Source organism: Folsomia candida, unplaced genomic scaffold (assembly GCF_002217175.1).
Source record: "Folsomia candida strain VU population unplaced genomic scaffold, ASM221717v1 Fcan01_Sc004, whole genome shotgun sequence".
NCBI lineage: Eukaryota > Metazoa > Arthropoda > Collembola > Entomobryomorpha > Isotomidae > Folsomia > Folsomia candida.
The window spans coordinates 4,000,057-4,027,677 of NW_019091196.1; the positions used below are offsets into that span (position 1 = coordinate 4,000,057).

Below are 27,621 nucleotides of genomic sequence, written 5' to 3' on the forward strand. Positions count from 1 at the left end.
TATTGGGTAGGATACCCGGGTAGTAGTAGTAAGAAGAAAAAGTACTTATTTTACCCGGGTAGTAGTAGTACCTAGCAGTACGTAATTTCTCGCTGGGAAGAGAAAATAAATACAAACTTTATCCAAGTAGAAGTATGTAGAAAGAAGAAACCAGTGTTTCAGAAATTTCGGGTTTAAATCAATCCCACGGTTAAAATTATGAATTGATCTTCCCGAATTTTATCCGAAACACCACTTTCTTAATAACTTTCTCAAATATTATTAACTCCGAAACTTTCACCCGTACTTACAAACTCGGAAAACTGATTTCATTACGAAATAAAATCTCATATGTAACTTTATCTAGAGCGAAAAAATCAAGTAATTCGACCCGAAAGTACCCGAAATTTCGGGTTTAAATCAATCCCATCACTAAAATTATGCATAAATCTTCCCCAATTTTATCCGAAACTCGGATTTTTAATAACCTTCCCAAATATTATGTAACCTCATAACCAAAAAAAAGCTCCAAAACTTTCACCCGTATTTACAAACTCCGAAAACCAATCTAATTACAAAATAAAATCTCATATGCAACTTCTTCCCGAGTAGAAAAAAATCCAAGTAGAAAGCATCCGAAATTTCGGGTTTAAATCAATCCCACTGTTAAAATTACGAATACATCTTCCCGAATTCTATCCGAAACTCAGATTTTTCTCAAATATTATTCGCCCACACTAGGAAAAAGGCTCCAAAACTTTCACCCGTACTTACAAACTCCGAAAACCAATCTAATTACAAAATAAAATCTCATATGCAACTTCTTCCCGAGTTGAAAAAAAATCCAATCAGCTTAATAAAATCCACCTGAACCCCAAAAATTTCCAATTTTCCCATTTTCTATTTGTATTTGCTGACCAGTTTTTTGTTTTGCAAAATTAAAGATGAAACATTTCCCTGTGTTTAATCACCTCCCGTTTTTCTTGGTCTTTCTCTCTCCGTCTAAATATTTAACCCGGAATGGCCCCCAGATTCCGTGACAAGGCGCAATTTCCCCTCCCACCAGGGCCAACAAGACATACAAAACTACACGTAAAAGTAATTCTGCGTGCGGGCATTTCCCCTCGAAAAGCTGGAAATTTCCTCCTTTTTTCATGTTGTTTGCATATCGACGAAATGGAAATCAGATTAGAGGTCATCAAACAGAATTCTAAATCAGCAAGTAAGCATAGCCGTCATTATCATGGCATAATTATGGCACAAATGTGGTGGTGCGGAATGCCCGGGTAAAAGGAGGATGGATGGATGGTGGATATACTACCCGGGTATGGATCAATAATACCGAATTTCGGGGAGGAGGGTACTCACTCACTCACGTGCATTTGCGTATATATGCGGCTCCCTCCCTCCTTCCCAGCCTCTTAAAGGCTGCAGAAATAATTATAAACCACTTTAATTCGATAACCGTAATCATGCTAATCGGATAATCGTGTTGTGTCAAGTGACCATTAAGTTAAAAATGGAACGGGACTATTCAAAGGTTTTTTAATTTTGGGTGATTTACTTAAAATTTTGGTAATTTGGGAACGAAACTTGACTAAAATTACGAATTATGGATGTTTTTAAATTTCCCGGTTCAATTTATGTACTAGATAATTATGTTGTGTCAAGTACCCATTGAATCAAAAATGGAGCGGGCAATTCAAATTTACTTAAAATTTCGGAACAAAGCATGCCTAAAATTATTTTATATTTCGTTTATAAAAATTCCCTGTCTAATTTATGCACTAAATAAAATTCTGTTGTCTTAATTTCAGCCTCAAAGCCCGGCCCTAAATGAAGGAAGGGATGAATACAAGAGTGAAAAATTTATGGAGAAAAAAAGGTAAAATTTTCAACAATTTGCATCAAAATAGGAAAAAAAAACTTCAAAATTTGCATCTCGCTTTTTATGTTCTACCCGGTAAAAAATCTGAAATGGAATTCCTTTCGGTTTTCGTGGCTCTCAGAAGGGAATGAAATCGATCCTCTTTTACTACACTCTAATTAATCTGGTCACTATGTACGAATTTTGATGATTTTGTCATAGTTTAACGCCCATAATTAAATTCATGCAGACTAAAATTACTCTCGAGAGAATCAAGGTCTCCAGAAATGGCGAAAAACAAATACGTCTAATCTAAACTCATTAGTAAACTAGATAAATTTTGAGTAATTATTTTAACAGTTAAGAGAAATAGCAAAACCCGACAAATCAGTGTAAATTTACAACTTGATTTTCCTTCCTAATGATCCGTCCAAACTTTCAAAAACCAAACTGGTTTATGAATTTTAAGGGACTTAAAAAAACACTTTAACAAATGACATTAATTTCCTCTTTAAACTTATTTAGACCAGGTATAAAAAATAATGCTTTTTTACTCCAAAAATCGATCACCTTTTAATTCTCAATTAAAAAAAAATTCACAAATTTTACAAACATCTTAATCCTCAACACATGTCTTAATTTCTTCAAAAATTTCCTCAATTTCTAAGCAATTCATATGCAATCCTCCAGAAAAATCATGCCAAATAAAGCACCTTTTATTTCAAAATTCTCAAAAAATTACCCCGTTACAAACATCGCCACGAACATTTTTATACACCACTTTCCCCCCATTATTAAGCGTGTCTCGTCGTTCTTCTCTATTCCATTTTGCGGCGGAAGTGGTGGTAGCCGTTCTCCTCGTGCGAATAAAGCGGACGAAGAATAATCTGAGAGAAGGAAATGTATTGTGCTTTCTCTTCTTCTTCTTCTTCCAATTTAAATTGCTTTCTCCATTCAAATTCTAATTCTCCGCTGGGCCAGCAAATCCATCCTCGCGCACAAAGAACAAAGTTACTTTCTCCTCTTCCACCACGGCCACGACTTTCTCTTCTCTCTCTTCCCTCGCCCATTTTAATTTTAACGCCACGCCACACCAAAAGCTGAATTAATTACGGACGACCTCGATTTATTGCCACAATTTATGACCAGGCTTTTGTTCTCTCTCTGTGTCCCTGTACAATTTATCGCCTTCTTACACAAAATTTGCACCAGCACGAAATTTATGGCAGGAGAGAGAGAATAGAACACAATGTTTAAATTGGATATGTTACGTTACGTAAAACATGGGTATGATTTGTATCTGGGCTTTATTTATTCGTAAACTTTGTAATTTCTGCTTGAAGAGGTTCATACAATTTTATTGGTGGGAAAATCACGTCGGGAAAGTTTGTAGGAAAAAATTGCACAGTTTTTCAAAATTTCGTAAACTTTGTAAGGAACTAAATTTCTGGTTCAAGAGATTCGAATAGTTTTATTGGTGGGAAAATCACGTCGGGAAAGTTTGTGGGAAAAAATTGCACAGTTTTTCAAAATTTGAACTCATGGAAATAAATACGTATCAAAAAACGATTCTGTCAAATTGCACATATTTTATTCGTGTCCACCAAATTTTTTGGCTAATTCTCAGATTTTTATGTAACACCAACAACAAATAAAAAACAAACACTTGCTCAATTTTCCACTTTTTATATAAAACTTTTACCCAGTTTGCACAAATCTTGCCCTTAATAATTCTTATTTTGCGGTAACTTGTTCCTATTTTATTCACTATTTCCTCCCCAATTTATATTTAATTTATTAATATCACGCCACTCTGGAAACGTGCACCAATTTATTTACGACACCAACACCACCAAGTGCAATAAAATGTGCCATAAATAAGTAAAATGGCTGCCGGTAGGCTGGGTCAGTTCCATACAGGGCTAAAAATATATATCTATCCGTATAAAACCAATCATAAGGCATATAACCAGCCATCGCATCTCCGTCGTCCCCTCTCAGTCACGTTATTACGTAAGCAACCATAAAAAAACGACCCCTTATAACACAGTTTAAGGGCCCTCTTTACCATCCCACCCGTCCCGCTTTGCTCCCATTTCTTCCTAAAATACGTACATACATTCCGTTCTAAAATACATAGGTCTGTAGTATAGAGAGAGCTCTTAAAAGTGTAGGTGTCGATGTATAAGTAGATGGACCCTTAAGTCCGTAATGCGTTTACGTAATAGCAAAACAGGCCTCCCATTTCTTCCTCTTTCTTAAAATACGTACATTCCGTTCTAAAATAGGTCTGTATAAAGCCCTTAAAAGTGTAGGTGTCGATATACATGGAAATAAGGGACCCTTAAGTCCGTAATACGTTAAGTTACGTAACAACAAAAGAGGGTCAAGTTCACCTTCCTTCTTTACAAAAGAAGGTCCGTCATAAAGTTAAAAAAGAAGAAGATCCGCTATTTTTACCCAAAGTTTTTACGACCCTTACAAAAACGGGACCCTTTTTTAAGCTTCTTTACCTAACTGGACTCCATTCTTAACCCGGAGCTTGAACGGAATCAGTTTTATTTCACCATTTTTGTATTATTTTATTTTATTACGCCACTTTTTTAACGATTTAAGTGCACATTTTTTTACCTCCCCGTAGTTTGTCCCCTTTTGTTTGGCCTGATTTAGAATTTTGTGTGTATTTATTTTAGCTGGAGAGGAGGACCTGTCAATCAAACGGATTGTAAAAACCTATCTGACGGAAATAGAGCGTAAGTCGTCTTTTTATACTTTTTGTTGTAAAGTGTTGTATTTAGTATAGTAATAAACCCTTAAAAAATGCTGTTTTATTACCACTTTGTTAACATTATGTAATTTTGTAGAGATAAATTTTGAAGTCAGTCTTTCCCTGTTTGTCACCAGTTTAAGATCTGTTTAAGGGTTTAGTTTTTTTTAAAGAAATGTAAGTAAATTTCTGAGAGAAAATGTATCATTTTTGAATATCAAAATTTGTAACGTCTGTTTGCCGTTATTAAAAAATCGGCAAAACTAAGTTCCAATAAGGATTAAAGATATTGAATACGTAAAAAAATATTTGTATAAGTTTCTTATAAAATTCTAATAATTTGAAAATATTGAAATTTGTTTCGTCCTGAATTCGTGAGAAAAATGTTCATAAATTTCTGAAAAAAATATTTAAGAATGTGCAAATATTGAAATTTGTTTCGTGTCATGAAATCATTTAATAATAAATTCGTGTATATATATTTAGTTTCTAAATTATGTGTGAAATCAATTTGTGAAGAAAGTGAAATTTCTGAAAAGAAAGTGAATAAATAAAATTATGAAAAAGTGCATAATTTATAAAAATGTGTTTTCAATTTTTTAATTTATCTCCATCCTCTGGATCAAAACTTATCTTGTTCATTATTTGTCCTTCTTGAGAAAAAATTGGAATTTGGAATGGACTCGAAGTTTGTCAAGGTAAGAAATTTAGTTAAAATTTACAAAATTTCTTCCTCATTCATTTTCTACCTGAATTTTTGCACTAGGATTTTCATAAATAAACAGGAAAATTTCATAAAAATTCCACGTGTACAAAATTCCCTTCTGTTTTTTTCTATCTCCGAATTTACCCGCTTCATTCATAAATACCCGACCAAGAAATTCATTAATCTCGATATATATCCATACAATTTTTTTCTCCGAATTTCCCCCCGATTTTCGCCCTCATAAATAAATATCGAACTCATCTCCCTAAAACGCACAAACAAAATCCATGCATCTCCACGCCAAGAAAAGTTCTCCATCCATTCATCCGAATTTTGGCCCGTGCTCTATCTCCCTCGCACTTGAACAATTCCAATTACCCGGGAAGAAACACACCTTTCTCTTCTTGATCTAATTAGCGTGGGGCATAATTTTATCAAAAAATTTCCCACAAATTTCCACCCTGCCAAGATTTAAAGGCGGCGCTAAAAGCAGGCACATTTCTCCTCATTTTCCCAACCTTTTTGGCAACGGGTACACGAACTAGGCGACTCCGACAGTAAATCCTCATTCCAAACCCGTGTCACCATTTCTCATCATCACCTCTAATAAATTCATGCCTTGCTAAAAGCACGATTTTTGGGGGACAAAATATGGAGGATGCGTTTAATGTGAAAGGGTTGCCATGACGACACTTTTTGGTTAAAGGATTCCTAACTATTTCAGGAATTTATGTATGTAAATAATTTGGAAATTTTAATTTAGTAGAAAATATGAGTTTGAAAAGGGTTGCTATGACGACACTTTTTGGTAGCCAGAAATTTATGTAGATAATTTCGAAATTCAAATTTACTGCAAAATATGTATTTCAAAATCGTTGCCAAGACGACACTTTATCTAAAACGATTTTTCACTATTTCAGAAATTTATATAAATAATTTTGGAATTAAAATTCATTACGTAATACGCGTTTCAAAATCATTTCCATAACAACACTTTTTCTTAACCGATTCCTACCCACCTATTTCAGAAACCTACATAAATAACTTCAAAATTCAAATTTATCCCTGCACCCACATTTCAAAATCGTTTCCATGCCAACCCTTTCTCTCCCAACTATTTCAGAAATTTACCAAACTTCAAAATATTTCAAATCCTCCTCCCCAACCCGAAATGGAAAGTCACTCTACCATAAATTCTCCGTACCTCTCTCTCTCACTGCCCATAACTAATATCTAATACCCGGGCATCCTCGCCATAAATCTTGGCCGGCTTATCAACCCAGCATGGTTTTTAGGAGTCGTGACATTTCCAATTTTCCGTGAGATTCATGACCACGAGCGGCATCAATCTGTCCGAGGAAAGAGGGGGAGGTTATCTTTCGGGTGGGGTGTCGGTGTCACAGCTGCCTTCACGCTCTACATGCATCCAGCTCCTGCCATCCACCTAAAACTTAGTCTTCTTCGTCTTCTTTTGTATTCCGTGCAGGAGGAAGAAATCGCTCGGGAATATAAATCTCTGCTCCGACTAACCAACCAAGCAACCAGTGTCCGCGGAAGTGTGGGTGAGGATAGAGGGACAATGTCCCCAAGGTTGTTCGATGTCCTTATCATCTCCCCATGTTATATAAACCCCTCCCTCCCCCTATCCTATAATGTTAACGTCCCCAGATGTCTCCACGGCTTCCGCGGCCACTGCAACCAACCAACAGCTTGACTATACTTTTCCTTCTCAAGAAATCTTTCATCTTTTCTTCTCCTAAAAATAAGTTTTGCTCAGAACACACGTCCACGTCCTCCCCCATCCTTAAGAGAGAGGAGCTCGAATACTTATATAATATACAGGACCCCGTGAAAATTACAGGGGACGAAAAAAATTCTCACAAGGGAGGAGAAAGTGAGTTAAGGTGCAAGGAGTTAAGAAAGTCGTGCGGAAAGGATGTCACCTCTTTCTTTGGAATATAAGGTCAAAAAATATGGTTAAAAAATCGACAGGATCTAATTTGATAAAGACTCCTATATTTTAAACTATTTAATTCATGCTTTGGTAACATTGTAAAATCAGTAAATTCCATAAACTTCTATATTTCTACAAAATGTAGATATATTTTTCTGGAAATTTTCCAACACTTGACGCCATTAACAATATTTTGAATATTATAAGTTATAAATTGAGAAATTTAGATAAGTCGTCTGGTGTGGATTTCAAGAGTTTATTCATTTATTCATTTATAAAAAATGACACTGTACTGTTTTGCCCACAACTTGATAATAATGTCTTTTCCGGAAATTTAGAAATTTACTGAAAGAATTTGACTTAAGAATTTGATTATTTAAGAAATATTGTGCTTAAAAAAGTATTGGCATTGGGTCTTTCATGAACTTTTCCTGGACAATTATTGCTACCAATTTCGGTCCTAATTTTTATTACCACTCCGGTGTAAATAATCCCTCCCATTTTGTATGTATAAATATGTATGAATTTTTGGACCACACATGGCCAATCAGAAATTCAACCTGAAACAATGTACTCTCTCTCTCTCTGAGATAATTAAGATGGATCAAAAAAATAGAAAAATGCGAGCCAATCCACCCAAGACGGTTGGTCGCTCGTCCCTGAATGCATACACGCGGAATTATTATCTCTTCACCTTATCACTTTTAAACATACATAAAAAAGTAAACCCGGCCAAAAGAGGAGAGCTCAGAAGAAGAGCCTTCGTATCAGTTACACGAGACTTTTTTGGAAACCGGACACAATCCGAGGGTAAGGAAATAAGCCAAGAATTCTAAATTATTATGGTCAAAATTTCAAGATTTACTTCACACCACCAAATTTTTCGTATTAAAAAATTCCAAACAATTCATTCAAAATACAACATAAAGACAATTCACGCAGGCCTTAGCAACTTTGTAAAATCCATAAACTTACAAAATTTTGGAAATATTTCTGAGGAAAATTAGCTCCCAAATTATTGAAAATTTCCTCAGATCAAGGGCGTCTTTTCATATTGTTGTAAAATTGTTTTTACAAAATTTACAAAGTTACATATGATTCCGTGAATATATCTAGCTTCATATCTAAATTACGGACCTTTTAATTCTTATAGATTATCGTAATTCTCAGTAATTTACAAATTGGCGTCCAAATTATTCTAAATATTCAAATTACCTAATTGTTAATCCCATGTAAATTTTACAAGGTTTACTAAGAACTGCGTGAATTGCCTTCATGTCAAAAAACGGAAACTACAGTCAAGACTTCATTTATTCATCGATCATGTGAGAAAAATCTCAAAAAACTTTTATAATTCAAAATTTCAAATAATGTTAACAAAGTCGTCAAAATTGTGCATTTTTAAAAAACCAAACAAACAATTATAACTGCATGAATTGCTAAAATTTAGAATTTCAGTGAAATCCAAGGGTTAAATTATCGTAAAAATGTATAACCAATTTTTTCCCTACTAAAAAATTTCAACCAATTCCTCCAACAACATGATATTTGCTACAAGATAGAATTTCCACGGCAATAAAAAGTGGACAAATAATACGCAACTTTTGTCCCACCTCGTCACGTACGTTACCAAAACATTTTTCATTTTCCTCGCAAAACTTGTACAAGAAAAGGAGCCGTGTGTGTACATGCATGCATTCCTCGTCTTTTTCTACTTGTTACTCATGCATACAGAGCCCGCATTACGAGATGGATGACTTTTTTTTTTACTTTAAACTTAACCAACCAACTCAACAGCCCGTGAAACTAGGAACATACACACACATATTTCTACATAGATAGCTAACATGTATATGTATAAAGTACGTGCTCATGTCATCCCATTAAGAAAGAAAGAAAAGATAGTTGCATCAGAGTAAATGGAGGATCTGGCAGAAAGTGTGTGATCAAATTTGAGCAGAATTTGAGTGAGGTCTGAAATTTGAAGAAATTTTGACACCAAAGTTGACTCGACTTTTAGTGAATTTTAACTCGATTTTGAGTCAATTTGGGCCCTGAAATTTCTCAAATTTGACTCAATTTTTACTATGGTTTTGCTCAAATTTGACTACAATTTTAATCCTGAATTTTATTAAGTCTTAACTCGATTTTAAACAATTTTAACTCAATTTCGAATAAATTTTCACCTTAATCCCGGATTTTAGCACACTGACGCTTTTTTCATAATTAGCCTGGAAAGTATTTGACCTACCCACCCCTAAAAAAATCGATCAAATCACACCCTTTACGCAGACTCCTTTACACACTCAACTCTGAAAATCCTCTCTCTAACATACGTGATGCCTAACCTTCATTCCAAAAAATGCAGAAATTACGCCATTATATGCACCTCATTCTTATCCATACAGACTTCTATTTCTATATGGATGCACTCTCTTCTTTTATCAAACAACCCACACGCTAAACTATCTCACCAATGTGGTGGAAATGTGCCATATTTTCATCTCCACCACTACCACCACCACCACCTCCTCCTTCTTCCTTCTGGATAAAGAAATAAATCTTACAACACAACCACAAATTAAACCCGTCCAGCTAACTCTCCAATCCAACAAACCAACCAACCAACCAACTGAATTCTATCCAAGGACCATCCAGCCCCAACGCTATGCTCTTTTCTGGCATGAAAAACGTACAAAAACCTCAATCCCATCCTTGTTTTTGTAAAATTTTGTAAATTTTCCAGTTCATAATTTAATACAATGTGTTCCAAAATTTCGAAATTCATGCACAAAACTTTCCTTCTTGCTAATTCAGCCATTTGTTAGCGAACAACGAACCATTCTCCGCCTGGATTAAACTTGATTTGATTCCATGCGAGCTTAATAATTAAGTGGATTGGATTGGATTTGATATCAAACTACTCCGACTCAATTTACCATCAGCTTCAGAATAAAACTACTTTTTAATAGAGGACCAACTCATCTTTAATGAATGAATAATAATCGCGTCCATATCATTATTACACAAATTGTATACGCATCTTGTCACTTATTACGAAGAGAGAGAGATCAGATTATTATTACGTTTTTTTTATCAAATAATCGCTCAATCTCGACAGCTTATTTTGTATGCAAAACGTAACATACCCAAATTTCGAAGGATTCAAAATGGAATTTCGAAATGTGTATGTATTACAAAATGAGAGACAGGTGTCGGTCGGACGGACGGGGAGCAATTTATGTAATAAAGTGTACTCTTAATAAAGATATAATATTTAATAATAATGTCTTATTCTGCTCCTTCCAAGGACTAATAATCTGTTCTTCTACTACCTTGTGTGAGATTGTTTCACACGATAAAAAATAAAATTTTTTACTCGTTCAAAAATTCCGTAAATAAATTTATGATGTGCAGAGAGTAAGAGATCAAAAAATTAAATTAAGGCATAAGCCCCTCATTATTTTTTAGGAACTGTGAATCTTCTAAATTTAGGGTACACACATAAATAAATGGCTGCTTAATGGCTCAATTTTGTAGGAAATCTGGGTAATGAATGACACTTAAGAGTCGTACTAATTGCAATTATCTCGTCGTAATTGCGCAGTCATGATTATTCGTATAATAACTTATTTTATTCCAAAGTCAGCCATCCATCCAATACGGGGCGAAATTGGTTTGTTGTTTTGTAAGTAAGTTGGGTGAAAAAGGAGCAAATTTTTCTCACATAATTATCACTAAACGGTTCAACACATGAGAAGAGTACGATGGAGAGGAGTGATAAAGTCGAAAAGTTGGATGAGTACTTTGCCACGGACAAAATGAGCGTCTCGGTGGGTGACTTTTTTAAAATGAGGGAAAGAACGCGATTTAATGATGGAAGGATTGAAAAAAATAAGTAAAATTGGAGAATGATTTTGTAAAATGTTTTATGAAATTTTGGTAAACTTCGGCATCTAATAGGTTAAATTATTAAATTTTTAGTTGGTTTAAAAAATTATGTAGATTTTGTACTTTTGGGTTTTCAAAATTGGGATTACATTTTAATTTCATGAACCATTTTGAAAATAGTATAATTTTTTTAATTAATTAATTAAATTTCGAAAACTATCATTTTAATTAAATAAGCAACAAGAAATTACACAATGCAATGATGCCACAGTTGAAAAATGATTTTGTAAAATATTTTAAAAAATTTTGGCGGACTTGGACGGTTAATAATTTAAATTAGTAAGTTTTTACAATGTTTAAATTAAATTAGATTGATGATGCGCGTAGATGAGTTTAAATAAAAATCTAGGATTATAAATATTAATTTTAGAAACTATTTAGAAAATACCATCGTTTTTTTAAATTAATTAATTAATTAATTTCCAAAAACTACAATTTTAATTAAAATATCAGAAGGAAATTACACAATTTAATGATGCCGCAGTTAAAATATAATTTTGTAAAACTGTTTACAAGTTTTGGCAACTTTGACGCCCAATAATTTAAATGAGTAAATTTCTAGTTTTTGAAAAAATAGATCCGCATTGTGGGCAAAATGGTTTAAAAATTTGGAATTGCATATCAATTTCAGAAATTATTTACAAAATACCAAATATCTATTTTCATTAAAGTAACGAATTAACCACTTTTCAAAAACTACAACTCCACCATTCTAATCAAATAATCAACTTTTTCCCAAAAATTAATTTAAATCAAAGAAAAGAAAAGAAACAAATAATGTTTAAAGATCATTTTCCCGTCAGACTTTGACACCCCCTAAAAAACTCTTTTGGGGCTACGTAATCGTCTCCATGCCAACCATTTCCCACACCAAAAACTCTCGCATAACTGTCCAAATCCCACCATTTTCAGCATCCGTTTAAGTAAGTAGAAATTTTCTGCTAAAAAGGAAACGACTATCTTTCCTCGCATCTCAAACCAAACCACCAAAACCTCACACACTATTATTAAATTAATGCCTGCCTTGTATTTCTCTATGTATGCATTCATAATCTTTCTCTCTCCAGGCCAATGAAATTCTGATTCTAACCAGTAAAAATATTATAATTTTAATGAAATCCACCACCACCAAGAGAAAAAAACCTGGTCAACTTTTCGGATTAAAACATAAATCATGTCGTACAAATTATGAGGGATGAGCTGCCAGCCAACCAACCAACGCAACCAGACTGGACTGGACAAAAGATAAAGATTGCAAGTTTTTAGTCATAGCAAACTAACTGGTTTGGAAAATGGGATGTGCATGACGAACTTGTCATCTCAACCCTACCTGTTCAAAAATTTAGTGTTCATTCAAAAGTCAGTCATCCCGATTTCTGACGGATGATTTTCATTCACATCCCGTCATATTTGTTCAAATTCATTTCATTTCATTTTACTTCATCCGACTTCATTTCTTACTTCGCCCCTTGTGTTAAGCATAGCGTGGAAAATGAGTCACAGTCATTCATCTGAAATGACGGAATCCTTCATTCATTTTCTTTCACTATAATAATTAGTGTCAAATGAATGAAAGTGAACAGGTATGATGTCATCTTGACCCGTTTTTTGCCTAAAAAATCCACCCATCCTGCCCGCACGGCCCTCGTCACCTCGGCATAATTGCTTCTCTTGCATGTCTCCCACTCACACAATTTCAGAGAGAGCTAAACAAGTCCGTAATTTATGGTTATGAGATGCATGTACGGAGTTAAAACGAATATTTTAATAAGAAATAACTTCATCATCAACAGCACACCTTTCACTAGCGAAACCCATCCTTAATTAAGTCGTCGTCCTCTCAAGAGAGACAAAGTTCCCACGGGAATTAAGCAACCTCGGACTCAAAAAGAGAGAGAGAGAAAGTGTAATACAACTTTCCAAACTTGCCCGCTAGATGAAGTCGTATTTGCTACAGTAACACAACTTCGGGTACCCGGGTATCGGATCTTTCTCTCCGTGTAATACTCACCCGCCAACCGGGACGAAATGTACAGGGTCGTCTTTGTTTACTGCACACGTGAAAAGATGAAATACTTAAAATTATTGCCGCCAGGGTCATTTTTTTCCTTCCTTTAACCGAAGAAACCACCAAGAAATTATTGTGAAATGGATAATAAACCACGGCCGTAAGAAGAAAAAAACTTATGCAATGCAATCAAGCGAAGGATGAGTATTGCGGTTCTTTTGCTTTTTCGCTTCCACGTGTAATAAATGGTGCAATTTCAATCCTCGCATTTATGTAATGCTGCTTTCTCATGCTATGATTTTTCTCAGGTTGGATGATTTCAAAGAAATATATATTTTCTGTTTCTGCCTCTTCTTTTTAAAGAGGGAAAGAAGAAAATCATAAAATTTTTCAGGTGTTATGTTATGAGCCAGCGTCATGAAAATGAAGTAAGTGATGGACTTTGTTAAGAAATTGTTTATCTGAAAGTTTGTTGGTTGGTGGACGTGGACAGGTGCAAATCTGGGGAGATTTTTCTCACAGTAAAGTCCCCCAATACTACCCGGGACCAATTACTTACTACTTGTATACACGCGAAATACCCGGGTGACTAGTTTCAGAGTCCAGGTGGGTATGTGAGTATGTATGGGTATGCATTTTATGTAAGGAAGCGAATAGATAAGCTGAAAAAGCTTTACCTTAAACTGGTAGGATAGCGAACAGCGAGTGGAAATTTTGTTTTCTTACCTGAAAAAAATACAAAAAATGAAAAATTAGTTATATTTTTTTATTATTTTAAAGTCGTTTTATGTTTTTGTGGTATGTGCAACATAGAAAAAATCATTTTTTAGATTCAAGTTTACGCATGCATCAATTGAATGCAACGTGAAGTTCTAAATTGGCTGAATTTGCCAAGTTTACAAGGATTTTGTTAGTTTAAAATTGTCCCATAAAATTTGCATAGTTTACAAAACCTCTCTCCCCCTACAAAATTCAATCTCTTCAATTCCTCGTCTCTCTAAACTATTTTTGCACCTAATCTTCACCTCAAAATCTGTTTATTTCCATTTATTTACTTCCCGTAACCCGTAACGCTCTCCTTAATAAACAGTAATGGAAACTGGACAGAGTCGCGTTGCATGGTGACCAAGCCGAAGAAAATCTAGTCTGGTCTGAGATTTATCATAATTTAGGCATTACTCGGACACGACGTCTCTGGGGATGCAATTCCTCCCGTTTAATAGCCTCCTTCTCCACCTGCTGCTTCCTTCCGACCACTACAAATCCAAACTATCGTGCATAAAGGATGCCGCCAATTTTGAATTTCGACCTATGGATGGCGCCTATTTTTAATTTTGAACTAAGTTACATCCTACCATTATTATCACAACGATAAGAGCATATCACATTCTTTGCGCATGGCCCCCGAATCAAATTCTCAACTTATGTACGGACCGAAATAGATAAACGCATCCCACAAAACACTCACATTCTGGAGGGAATATTAATTAACGCGTCGACATCATCAGCCTGATTGTCTCTGGGTTGTGTTGTGCATGAACGTAATGTCGTCATAGTCATCATGTCATTGTTGTTGCCGGGCTTTAATGGCCCATCAAAATCAAGTCCCCTAATCGAATCGACGAGACAAACAGACAACATCAACACTTAACAGAAAACAGATCCTGGGGTGGGGAAACTCAGGTCAAAAAGAAGTACAGCAAAAAACTGGCAAAGTCGTGTGTATTTATTAATTCTGATTTAAAATTGCAAATGTTTGCAAAATTTTAGACAAAAAAACATTTACCAGAGGTTGCAAATGCAAAATTTTAGACAAAAAAAACATTTACCAGAGGTTGCAAATATTTGCACAAGTTTGTAAAATCGTCTAACCAAATTTGCCGATCTAGTGGAGAAATAATTGCGTAAAGATTTTTAAAATTAATTGAGGCGTGCGTCGTAAGTAAAATTATAATTTATTTATTTAAAATTTGAGTAAAAAATGAGATAATTTACATAGTGCTTGGTAACATTGTAAATTCTGTAAACTTACAAATTTTTATAAAATTTTAGAAATATTTCTGAGGAAAATTAGTTTACAAATTTTTGTAAACTTGCTCAGGCGTCCTTTTATTTTATAAAAATTTGTAAAATTATTTTACAAAAACGCACCGATTTTACAAAGTTACCAAGAACTGTGTGAATATATTGTCAAGTTTTTCACAAAAACTCTTAGCTATGTTTCTTAGCTATATACATAATGTTCCCATTTGGAAATCCAACCTTTTCCCTTGACGTGAACCTGCCTAAACGCGATCCTCAATTTATTTATCTATTTCTCTCCATTCGAGCAGAGTCCGAGTGGTGTCCAAACATTTTCATAAATCGCCACTCTATTTCCTCTCTCGTAAAAGATAAGAATAATAAAATTCCAGCCGAGATTTATCCCATTTTCTGACACTCCGCTTGAAGAATAGATGGGAATTTTGTGCAGATTTTTATAACACCAGCGCAACGACAACAACCACACACCACCCCAGAAAATGCTCAAACTTGCACTTTTACAAGAGAAAAAGCCGCATTTTTCCCTATCCACAGGAAAGAAATTCGAGATTTATCAAGTTTGTTCACGCAGGTCTTGGTAACTTTATAAAATCCGTAAACTTACAAACTTTCACAAAATTTTGTAAATATTTCTGAGCAAAATTAGCTTCCAAAATGTTGTAAACTTACTCAGATCAAGGAGTCTAATTATTTTGTAAAAGTTTATAAAATTATGTTTATAAAGATACAAATGACTGTGTGAATTGTCTTATTATAAAAATTTAAATCGAAATTTGCCCAGGTTTTCCTTCAGGTTTTAATTTCTATATTATTTGCCAGTAACCTATTTTTAATTAATAAACTTGCAAAAATCTTCCAAATTTATATTTTGACGTTAAACTTTGAAATTTATTATTTTTTTTTCAAAATCCTGCAAAATGTGTTTAAAATTTAGCAAAAATTTGTCCACTTTTTTACGAAATGCACGGATTTTACAAAATTACCAATAACTTCTCCGTGAATCACCTCAATGCCAGAATTTCACAATTTATCCAGTACATATAAAATAAAATATTTATGAAGGACGCCCAGTAAAACTTTGTCTCTTACGTATTAATTTATGCAAATAAATTCGCAATCCAATCATTTTCCCTCAACATAGATACTCCATCCAATTAATTGACTACTTATGAATTTACGCAACTTATTAAGATGTCAAATCTGACTTGACATCACGATCCGTTTCCTCCCAACTACTCCCACTGGACGAAAAAAAGACTTACTCGATTTCATATCTGGCTAAATCATCTCCTCGCATATTAGATTTACCAGGAGGCGAATATGTCCATATTATGCATATGAATGACCCTGCATAAAGAATGTGCCCGATTTGGGGCGGTCAAATGTCAAAAAAGCATGTAATTCTGTCCGTGGAAATTTTGTCACGTGGAAAATTCAACCAAATTCTTTACGAAAGGCCCCAAATTCTTAAACACGGTTTTTACCGTGTTTTTTATGCAGTAAAAATTTGACCGGATTTTAGAGTCAAAGGTCAAAGAATCAAGAAATTCAGCCCCTGAAAACTTTTTCACGTGGAAAATTCAACCAAATTCTTTTCGCTAGGCCCCAAATTCGTACATACACTTTTTTCATCGTATTTTTGATCTGCAGTAAAAATGTGACCAATTTTACACGGTCAAAGGTCAATCATCCCCAAATTAATAAAATCATGCAAACCACGTGAAAATTAAGGGTCAAAATTCCCCAAAATTTGACCACATTCGTTCCGTCCGGTCCCCCTCTGCCTGCATGCACACGCTTTTTCTTGCATGCCGTGTTTTTTGATGCTCTTCTTTTACGAGGGTTGTAAACCAGACTGGTATCGTCCCAAGTTTTATTTTATGATCAGTAAACCGAGTCATTTGGGGCGCTTTAATGCTCATTTTATTACATTGTTAACGTGATGATTATTCGCAAATATTTTGGCACCTTTACACACTCGTAAAACAAACACAAACTTACGTACGTACTCTTTACTACTACTCTACGCAGGGTTAATTGATTTGTTATTTGTTTACTGGATCAAATGTTGTGCGAGGTTTGCACCTTTCTGGATTTATTTAATACTTAATAAGCAAATGTTTCATGAATTGAGGCAATTTACACAGGTCTTGGTAACTTTCTTAATTCTGTAAACTTTGACAAAATTTTACAAACATTTCCAACAAAAATTAGCCCCCAAATTTTTGTAACTTGTTCAGATCAAGGGCGTCTCATAAAAGTTTGTAAAATAAAACACACGGATTTTACAAAGTTACTACAGACTGCGTAAATTGTCTCAGTATTTCGTACATAATTGAGCTCAGAATTTTGCAGGGATTTTATAATTTTGAAGTTTAAATGTACAATTTTGACGCCATTAAAATAATAATAATTCGCATTACGAGTAGAACAAAGTGCAGATTAGCAACGTTCGCGGCAGGCTAAACTAATTAGTAGTAAATTTGTCACTTAGAGAAATTGGACCTTTCTGGATTACAAAAATTTCTGGTCAATAAAAAATACATTTTTCGCAACTCAAAATTTCCTCGATTTCATTTACAAAATTTGTCCTCAGTAAAATAATTGTATACCTAGTTTTATCTTAAATAAAGTTAACAAAAATTACGAAAAACTATAAGCACACTTTTTTGGACATTTCATTTATATTCCGTGCAATAGAAAATGCATTTTTCGCATAGGTCCAACTTGCAATAAGATTAGCAAAAATTATGCAAAAATAGTGAATGTGCACTTAAATGATGGAGAGCAGCAGATGGTTGATGATTGATAAGAAGGGACGAGACGACACGTTTTGCTTGATGTAAAGTAACCTGCAAGCAGCATGTCGCCAATTTCTGCCTCATTCCAACCCATTAAATCCTCCCCTAAAAATCCCCTCTGCACGTCCCCCTCAAATTTGCATACATACGCTGGCTAGGTCAACTCGATAACTCTGCACTTGCCAAAATCTTGTCTGCTTGTCATTCGCCTTGCAGAAACGAGATAACATGACGAATCGAGAAGTTAGCAAGTTGGTTATGCAAAAAAATTCGCAATAACAAAATCGCATCATCGCAAGAAGAAGTAGCTCATTAATTACGCCAAATTTTATACCCCTGGGCTGCCTCAATGTCACCATAAATCTCAATTACTACGAGATCATTACACCTTTTACGAATAAATAAATGCAACCAAACATTGCATCGATACATAATTTGTCTCCACACGCTGAATAATTTTGGTCCCAAATTTGGACCAGTGTCACATTACGAAAATTATTTAGCGTGTCGTTCATGATCGAAATCAGAAATCGCGAGAGACCAACCAAAAACTATCAGAGTTTAGTTTAGACTATGTTAAGAACTTGTTGGTTTTTACTCCTCATTGATTCTCGCTCCCACTTTTGGTCAGATTTATGTATCCAGTCTTTGCATTTCCTACTGTAAATTAATTTGGCTAGATACATGCATCCGAGAGGAGGTATAAACTTCCCCGGATTTATTATTTCTGGGTGGTGGCCCGTGCAGAAAGGAGGTTGTCGTCTTAATAACATAAGTTTGACTCAAAATCTTTTACGCACGGTCATCTTACTTAATTTTTTGAGTAAGGTTTTCCATAAAAATTAAACATTGACGAATATAAAAAATTGGGTTGTTTCAAGCCAGAAATTAAATTTGTGCTTATTTAAGAATTCATAATTAAGAACTTCAGGTTTCACGTGTCCCACGTAATGTACTTCAATTTTTGAACCATGGATAATGCAACGTTTAATAAATAAGACTTGAGACCATTTCATAAATATAATTTAGATTCAAAAGTATTTTTTTTATTTCTTCCTTTCGAATTCACGCAGTCCTTTATAACTTTGTAAAATCCATGCGTTTGGTAAAACAATTTTGTAAACTTGTACAAATTAAAGAGATTTGAGCTTGATCTGAGCAAGCTTACAAAAATTTCGAAGCAAATTTTCCTTCGAAATATTTCTAAAATTATATAAAAGTTTGTAAGTTTACGGAATTTCCGGATTTTACAATGTCACCAAGGCTTGCGTGAATTCCTTCATTTTAAACTTGCCATACACATAAATTTCTCTTCAAATCATCCGTTTTAAAGATCCCTGGTTTCTATCTGTAAGAAATTACGCTCGAATTTATCTCATTCTTTATGCAGAGCCCTCATACGAGACATTACTTCATCTACGAAAACCCCCCTTTAAAACCCCATGCATAAAGCACATGGTCGATTTTTCACCATGAACAGATTTACCTATGACAAAAATCCCCCCAATCCGATCCCACCCTTAATGCCGGTGTCTTCTCTCCGCGAAGACAACAACTTTTGTAAGCGACAAAATAATGCAAAACCCGAATTGAATTAAGTGAGGTGTTCATGGATGCGTAATTTTTATGTGCTCTCCTCCTCGAATCGATCAAAAACACCAACTTTACTTTGTTCCCGTGCACAATAATTCATTCTGGACGGAATATTTTTGCCCTGCCTGCCAGCCACGCTATGTGTTCCCGTCTAATCCCGACTTTTGCCTCGTCCTCGTCGTCGTCCTCTCCTAAGTGTAAAGTTTTTCGAGGAATAAATCAATCCGTGTGAATCCACGAGTGTCAAACTAAACAAAATGCCACCCAGAACAGAACACGAAACGATCGACCGGGTAGCTATTTTGCATTTGAGGTGAAGATTTGAGAGATATTTTCAAAGAAAATTTGATAGGATTTTATGAGAGATTTGGGAGGAATTTGAAATTTGTCGCAAATAAATTTTGCTAAATACTGGGAAAATCTTAGAGAATTTTGATACAAAATTGGAAAGAAAACTTGATAGGAAATTAGAGAACAAAAAATCGTAGAAAATGTCTTTGAAAATTAGTTAGAAAATCTCAAAAAAAATTTGATAAAGGATTTCATGGGAAATTTAATGAAAAATTTGAATTTTTGTTAAGCTTGCGTAGAATCTTAAAGGAAAATTTGAAATAATTAGAAAGGAAATTTGATAAAAAAATTCGCAAAAGATTTGATGCAAATTTTGATAATAAATTTCAATCTTGTCCCAGACTTTTGTGAAACTCGGGCAAAATCTTTTCATGGCTGTTTACCACCCGGTAACAATTTTATTCCCATTTTATTTAACCTTCCAATTCCCCTCTAGATCATAAAATCCCTACAAATACCTCTGATTTTTACAGTCCGCATTTATTTATGCATTTATTTACGCACTTTTCCTCCGTGACTTTCGCCGCAAGATTGGGATCAGGCAGAGATGGGCTGGGATAAAAAAAGGAATCTGTGCATATTTAGTGACAAGGTCGGTCAAGGCTGTTGCAGTTGCGGAGGAGAGGGTTGCATTTCATAGGAAGAAGGTGTCTCATAACATAACAATACTAATTACAATTACCATAAAATCACAATGGACACTTGTCTTTATTTCTATGTTTATTACACCAGTCAGTCAGTCAGCTGAAAGGGCAACAAAAAACAGGCCGGTTTCCTCCCTCCTCGCGTAAAATCCGGACCCATGCAAATCTTTCATAACAATTATGTATTTCGCAAAAAATATGCAGAAATGCAAAATTTCAGGCAAAAATTGTATCGACAATTTTGAATTTTTACATTTCATCTTTATCCATTAATGAAATTCAATTAGGCTAATATTTCGTAAAATTTTAAGTATTTCCCAAAAAATTATAAATTTTGACGTAACGCCGCCCAAAGTGATGAATAAAATTCGACTAGACTCATCTTTCACAAAATTATCACTATTTTCCAAAAAAATACACACTTTTCTCCCAAATTTTCACTCCACTCAAATAAATTATTCCCAAATTACCAAATTGCACCGAATATTTCCAAGCAAAATTTTCAAAAATACATATTTCATCGATTAATAAAATCTATAAAAATTCACTCCAACAAATCTATTTTTAATAAAATTCCTCTCAAATTTCCCAACTTTGACATGCACCCGTCCAAAATATGCTACATAGATATTTTCCCCAAATAAAACTTTGCTGCCCAAATTGAACCATTTTTTTCTTTCCACCAAACCAACCAACAGATTCCTCATATTGCTCTGACTGAACTGAACTTATTGCGGTGAAAGTTTCTCTCGCTTGTAACATGATACTTGCATCTGGTGCACTGAAATGAAACTCATACTTCCATCCAGTGCATTCTTACATGACGAATTATTCCCGGGTATCGTATCCTAAGTAAAGACCGAATAACGCACACCACCCTCTCTCACTCGCCGCCATGAAATAGTTCCCCTCGTACAACTGGCAACTCTGTGGCTCTAATAAGAAATCCATCTAATGCACTCGTGAGTTATGCGCTGCTTCCTTTGTATTTGTGCGTAAAATAAGCGTGGAAAACTTTGGACTTGAGACTGGACCGACGTTTCATGCCAATATCTGATCCGATCCAGTCCTCGCGGTCAGAAAATTATATGTAATTATGCAACCAGAGGAATAAATAGACTTGTTTTCTAATTAAAGACATGAACAAATAAATGCATGCACTCTTAGAAAAGTGGTATTAAACCATTACCGGAGTATATATGCATATGTCTCTACCAGCACTGGTAGAAACTGGCATTTACGTTTTAGTAATTTTGTGGTAATGAAAAATTTACCATTCAGAAACAAACTGTTACCAATCGGGTAAGAAGTTAGTACCAAATCAATACCAGTATGTATGTGACTTTTAGCAGTGCACTCTAAAAAAAAGGATCAGTAAGAACGTCATAAAACCGCATTTATTTAGAGTGTGACTGTCTTTTTTGTTAAGCCAATTGAGCTAATTTACATGTCAACTCTGTGCACGAACAGAAATCTCAACTGCAATGCAACCAGACTTTTCCAAGCCAGCCAGCCAGCCACTGGACGCAATTAAGTAATTGAATAACTGCGATATTGCAATTGCATGGTCGTCTCATTCCTCTACACGAAATCTACAGGAGCAACGTCGTCACAAAGTACATTACAATTTTGCACTCAATTCGCAAAAAATTAGGGATATCTAAATATCCAAATTGCGAAATAATTCAGTAACTCGATAAATGAATTCCTACATAATCACTGTGCGAAAACAGTAATTCTTCTAAGGATTATGACAAATTATTCGCGATTAATTATAATTTTCTACTTAATCAATCCCCGCAAAAAATTAGCAATACCTAAAAATTCGCAACACCACTACTAAATTAATTCCTCTCCTGTATACGTAAATAATTGCAGTGCGAAAAAGCGCGTGCCATAATAATATGACGAATTAGCCGTTATTTGTTTTAATGCTTCATTAATCGTCATTAAGTGGTCGTTAATGTCGCCTCCTCACTTCTTCTCCCACCAACCAAGCAAAGTTTCCCTTTGTGTCGAACTAACCAAAAATCAATCATTTCTCTCTCTTTCCACTAAAAACGACCCCCCGCCGTCGCAACCACAAAGCAAGAAGAATGCAATTCCTGATGGAATTTTTATTTACACGGCCCATTTCTCAATTCCAGAAAAAAATATGTGATCAAAAATTGTCCTTAAACACCAAATAAAGTGGCAATTCGACCTTCATGCAGTTCTTTTTTTTACGGCCAACCAAAACCAACAAGTTCATGGCTCACAAGAAGTAAAAAAAGAAAAAGAGTGTGGATTGGATTTTATGTCCCGCTCAGATTACGACTAAGTTGCCCTCTTGGGTCGGTAATGCCCGCACTAAAATGCGTTTATCTGCTTCCCTGATTTTGTGCATGGTCTCGCTAAATTTTGCACATGCACAAACATCCCCGGGGAAGTTGAGACTTGTGAAGTAACTACTTGCTCATTTTTGATCGGAATCGGGACGGAATTTGACAAACAAATAACTTTCTCCGGTTTTTATTTGTAGTGCGGGCAGGTTTCAGTTTTTGATGTGAGGAAAGCAGTGTCCGCGGAAGCATGGGGACAATATCCCCAGTCCCCATCATCTCCCCATGTTATATAATCCCCTCCCTTACCCTCATCCTAAAATGTTAACGTCCCCCAATGTCCCCACGGCTTCCGCGGCCACTGGGTTTTGATATGAGGAAGCCAGTGCCCGCGGAAGCTTGAGGGGGCAATATCCCCAGGAGTATTCGATGTCCCCATCAACTCCCCCATGTTATATAAACCCCTCCCCGGCCCTCCCTATATCCTACAACGTTAATCTCCCCCGATGTCCCCACAGCTTCCGTGGCCACTGAAAGGTATGCCTGCCTGCCTGCATGTGGTTGTGGGAGGGTTGCTTTATTTTATCTTGCTCATTAGAACGTTGTGGCTTTATTAGTGTAATGGGGAATGGATTGGGGTCATAAATCTCGCAGAAATTACAGCCTTCCTTCTCTCCTTCTGTATTTTTGTGTGGGGGATTTTGGATATTATTCCGTGCATGACGGGTGCATTACATACGTTAAAATAATCCAACAACTTTCTCTACTTTCTCTGAGGAGGAAGAAGAAGAAATACATTCGTCTTCATAAATCTTTCTCGGCCAGAAAGAAAGCTAAAGTATTACTGGCGAAACACACCTGCTCCTCCGATTAGCAAAAAATGGAGAGTGGATAAATCTATGGGGGGGGAGCGGGCGATATGTAAATTAGTATTAATATTTCTAAATGTATGTATGTATGTAAATATGAGGAATGGATTAATATTTATGTAATGACGATAAGAACTTTTTTCGTAAAATGCAAATTTCATGAAAAACTGATCACACATAAAATTGACAAAATGTTAGCAAGCGGTTTTCTTTTTCGGAAGAGGAATACATGATCTAGAAAATTAAGTATACTCAAACAAAAATATGTTAATATTAGCTTTTTGGCGTTTAAATTGCGCATATTTTTGTACATTTTGTCATATTTTATTACCCACTAATTTATTAGAGGTCAGATGCTGAAGTGTATTTTAATCATAAGGAGAATACCGTCTCAAATTCAGATTTCATGGAAAACTGATCAGTTCACCCGAAGAAATATATGAACTAGAAATCTTTAAAATTAAGTCGCCCATAGAAATATGAAAATTTCATTTTTTGACGTTTAAATTGCTCAAATCGAACAGTATTGTACATTCTTTCACATTTTAGTTGAAATGTTTAAGTGTATTTAAATTTAGCGAGCATGATTACGAGTGTCGTACTACTGGCTCTAAAAATGGATCAAAATCCGTAAAAGTTGCCCATTAAAGGTGTCGCTGAAATGAGATCGGAATGAAACGATGCTTTCTTTTGAACCGGATTATTATTTGCACGAAATCACTGCGAAAATACTGTGATCATGAAACCAAAATTATGACTCGTACCCTTATACCCCCTCTATTTTTCTAAATTTCCCCAAACATAAATAAAAAACGATAAGAAGTGTATTTCAAAAAAACTCCATACCTAAGTAGGACTGACCTGCAATCGCCATCCACGGATAAAACGTGTGGTTGGCAGATTGTTGGAGTTGTGAGGCTGCTTGCGACGGTACCCCGCCGGCTAGACCGCCACCCCCATTTTGTAAATTGTTACACGTCGCATTCCACGAACTCAGAGATCGACTCGGACTCGACGGTTCGCCCCCGCCGCCGCCCCCACCGCCCACCGAATTCCCCCCGCCGTATCGCCCATCCGGTGTGCAAACGGTTGGTCGCACCGGTACCCCTGCCCCCGCCGGGCCGCCCCACCCGGCCGACCCGGGTAATCCGTGCCCCCCACCCCCGACATCTTTCCCATTATACCCATTCGACGGCTCCTTATTCACCGGGCAGTCTAGCTTGTACCCGTCCCCCCCGCCCCCGCCGCCCCCACCCCCGCCGCCCCCACCGCTCCCGGCCTGTGACGAGTAGAGCTTGCACGCCGCGGCGGTCGCGTCGTAAGGGGAATCTTGTGGCGCCCGGGCGCCGTGGTGCTGGGCGTAGGGCGACATTCCTAACCCGATGGGAAATCGGTACGACTGGTCCCCCGCGCCGGAGGGGGTCCCGTAAAAACCAGACTGTTCAAAGTATGAGTTCATCATTTTGTTAGAGGAGAGGAAAGTCTTAAAGTTGCATAAGAGTCTCACACTGCCCCGAATTAACTAGTGCACTAAGGGCGATTTTAGTAACACGCCACGACCCGACATGACATGAGAGGTCACTAATAATAATAATAATACTGACCAAACTTATCGGAGAAGAACAAGATAAGCACCGGATAAGGAGATTTCGTATACGAAAAATGTGTATTTGGCAAGTTCTTTCTTCGTCTCCTTTTATTCCAGTCTTTGACTATGTGTGTACACTCACTTATTTTATGAGGGTTCTCTCTCTTTCTCACTTATTTCGTCGTAAAGTTGACCCTTTTTATGTCCTTTTTTTCTGTATATCGTATACCTTCTTTTATTTATTTATGGGTTTTGACTAATCTTTAAAATCGTATTGGTTCGTATACTTGGTTGCATTCGGTATATTATAATAGTAATTAATATTGCGAATATTTTGCGAAATGTTTCATGGAAACGTCTCAATTTGTCCGGCCCTTCTTTTCTTTTCACACACTTGTCTCACTTCCAAATAAAAATCAGGATTTTTTTCCAAATTTTTTCAAATTTCTCAACTTTCACCAGAGTCAAATAACAATAAAATTTTAATGACTTAAAATTTTATGAACTTTCACTTTTTTATGACTTCTTTTTTATTTGAGACACACACTTTCCAAAATTTCTTCCACTTGTCGTGTCTCAACTTTCTCGGGGACGAGACGATGTTACGAAATTTTCTCCGAGTGAAAGTCAAGTCTCACTTTTTTTTAAAAACCAATTTAAATTTTATGGTTCTCAAAATTTTGAAATTTTTCCAAATTTTCCTTCTCTTTATCTCCTCTTCGTATACTTTTGTATTATCTTTACTACTAATTCTTTGTCTCGTATCGTATGTATCGTATGTGAGAATGTGTTTGTTATTATGATGACTTTGTGTGGACTAACAACCTGCTTGGTCAATGGGCAAGTGTGTAATGATCCTGCTTCGTCGGGGGCTAGCAAGGCAATCCACACACATTTGATTCTGACAATATTTGTCTCAACTCAACTCTTCTGCAGAGCTAAGCCACCACGTGTGATCAACTTCCCTTTCACCCCGTAAACCCCGATCGCTGTGGACACGCCGACTAGTGACGTAGTCGTGGTGGCGGCCAATCGGCGGGGCGGAGGCCGCCCCTCGGCCGGAGACGCTCCACTCCTCCGCCAACGACAACTAGTCTTGCTCGTCCGGCCGCGGTGAGGCAAACCACTCCAGAAGCGGCACGTAGTGGGACAGAACCAGACTTCTGTAACGGGTGAGGATTCTTGATGGAGAGAAATCATCCCTTATGCAAAAATGGGAAACTTTCCGGGGGGATTTTGGTTTTCGGGAAATTTTCAGGAATGGGGAGAAATCAAAATGTTTATGAATTTAAGGAATAATTTAAGGGTGAAAGTAATCCGGGAATGCAAGAAAGTGAGAGTTTGTTTTTACACCCCTTGTAAAATATAAGGAGGAAAGTTTCCATGGAAATTTTGTTTGTCATTTTTTAGAAATTTTCAGAAATTGGATGTAGTGTTCAGAAAATTTCAAAGAAAGGGGAAACTTGAGGGTGAAAGTAATCTATGTAGGTAGAAATGTGAGGGTATAAAAATGTGCGAAATTTTTTGCACACCCCTTGTATGTAAAATATATAGGGGAAGGTTCTATGGAAATTTTGTTTGTCATTTTCAGAAAATTTCAGGAAGAGATATTGTTCCAAAATATTTTAAACAAATGAAAAATTCGGGGGTGAAAGTTACCAGGAAAAAGTAGACATTTTTTACACCCCTCGTAAAATACAGAAATTTTCATGAAAATCCCCTCTCCTTTCCAATTTTCAAAAATTTCCAAAAATTTAAATCTATCCATAAACCTCTACCAAAAACAACCAAAAACTCACCCGTGAAACCTTCACCTTCCCACAAAACCTAAACAAACCATTCCTACAACTTTTTTTTACACCCCTCGTAAAATATTTTACGATCCTGTTAAACATCTAATAATCGCACCAATAACGAATTACATATTTACGAGGTTAGGGTAAATAGAACCCTAATTTTTTCACGATTTTCTGCATTTTCCGCACCCAAATTTCCCAAATTCCCCTCAACAGTACCCGACAGGAATTTAATAATCCTGCCGACTTTCTCCTCGTAAAGAAGAAGCCGGCGCACTTTACAGGTTGTAAATGTCAGTCAGAATTCGTCTTGTATTGCATTTATCCATCCATCTCGAGTGCTTGGCTGAGGGGATGATGATGACGACGACGACAATTACGGA

At 35.9% G+C, this 27,621-nt stretch overlaps 1 protein-coding gene across 2 annotated transcripts in view; it reads right to left on the reverse strand.

The window, feature by feature from the left end:
• The window catches only part of LOC110848207 (homeotic protein ultrabithorax), a 66,964-nt gene extending 40,614 nt beyond the window's left edge, over positions 1–26,350 (reverse strand). Inside the window, exon 1 of one of the 2 annotated variants that reach the window (XM_022095363.2) lies at positions 24,716–26,350. In XM_022095363.2, coding sequence (XP_021951055.1) covers positions 24,716–25,316 — 601 coding nt within the window. In that variant the 5' untranslated portion in view covers positions 25,317–26,350. Of the gene's footprint in view, positions 1–24,700 lie in introns of both variants that reach the window. The other variant, XM_022095362.2, reaches the window with a different exon arrangement.
• Positions 26,351–27,621: the final 1,271 nt, after the last annotated feature.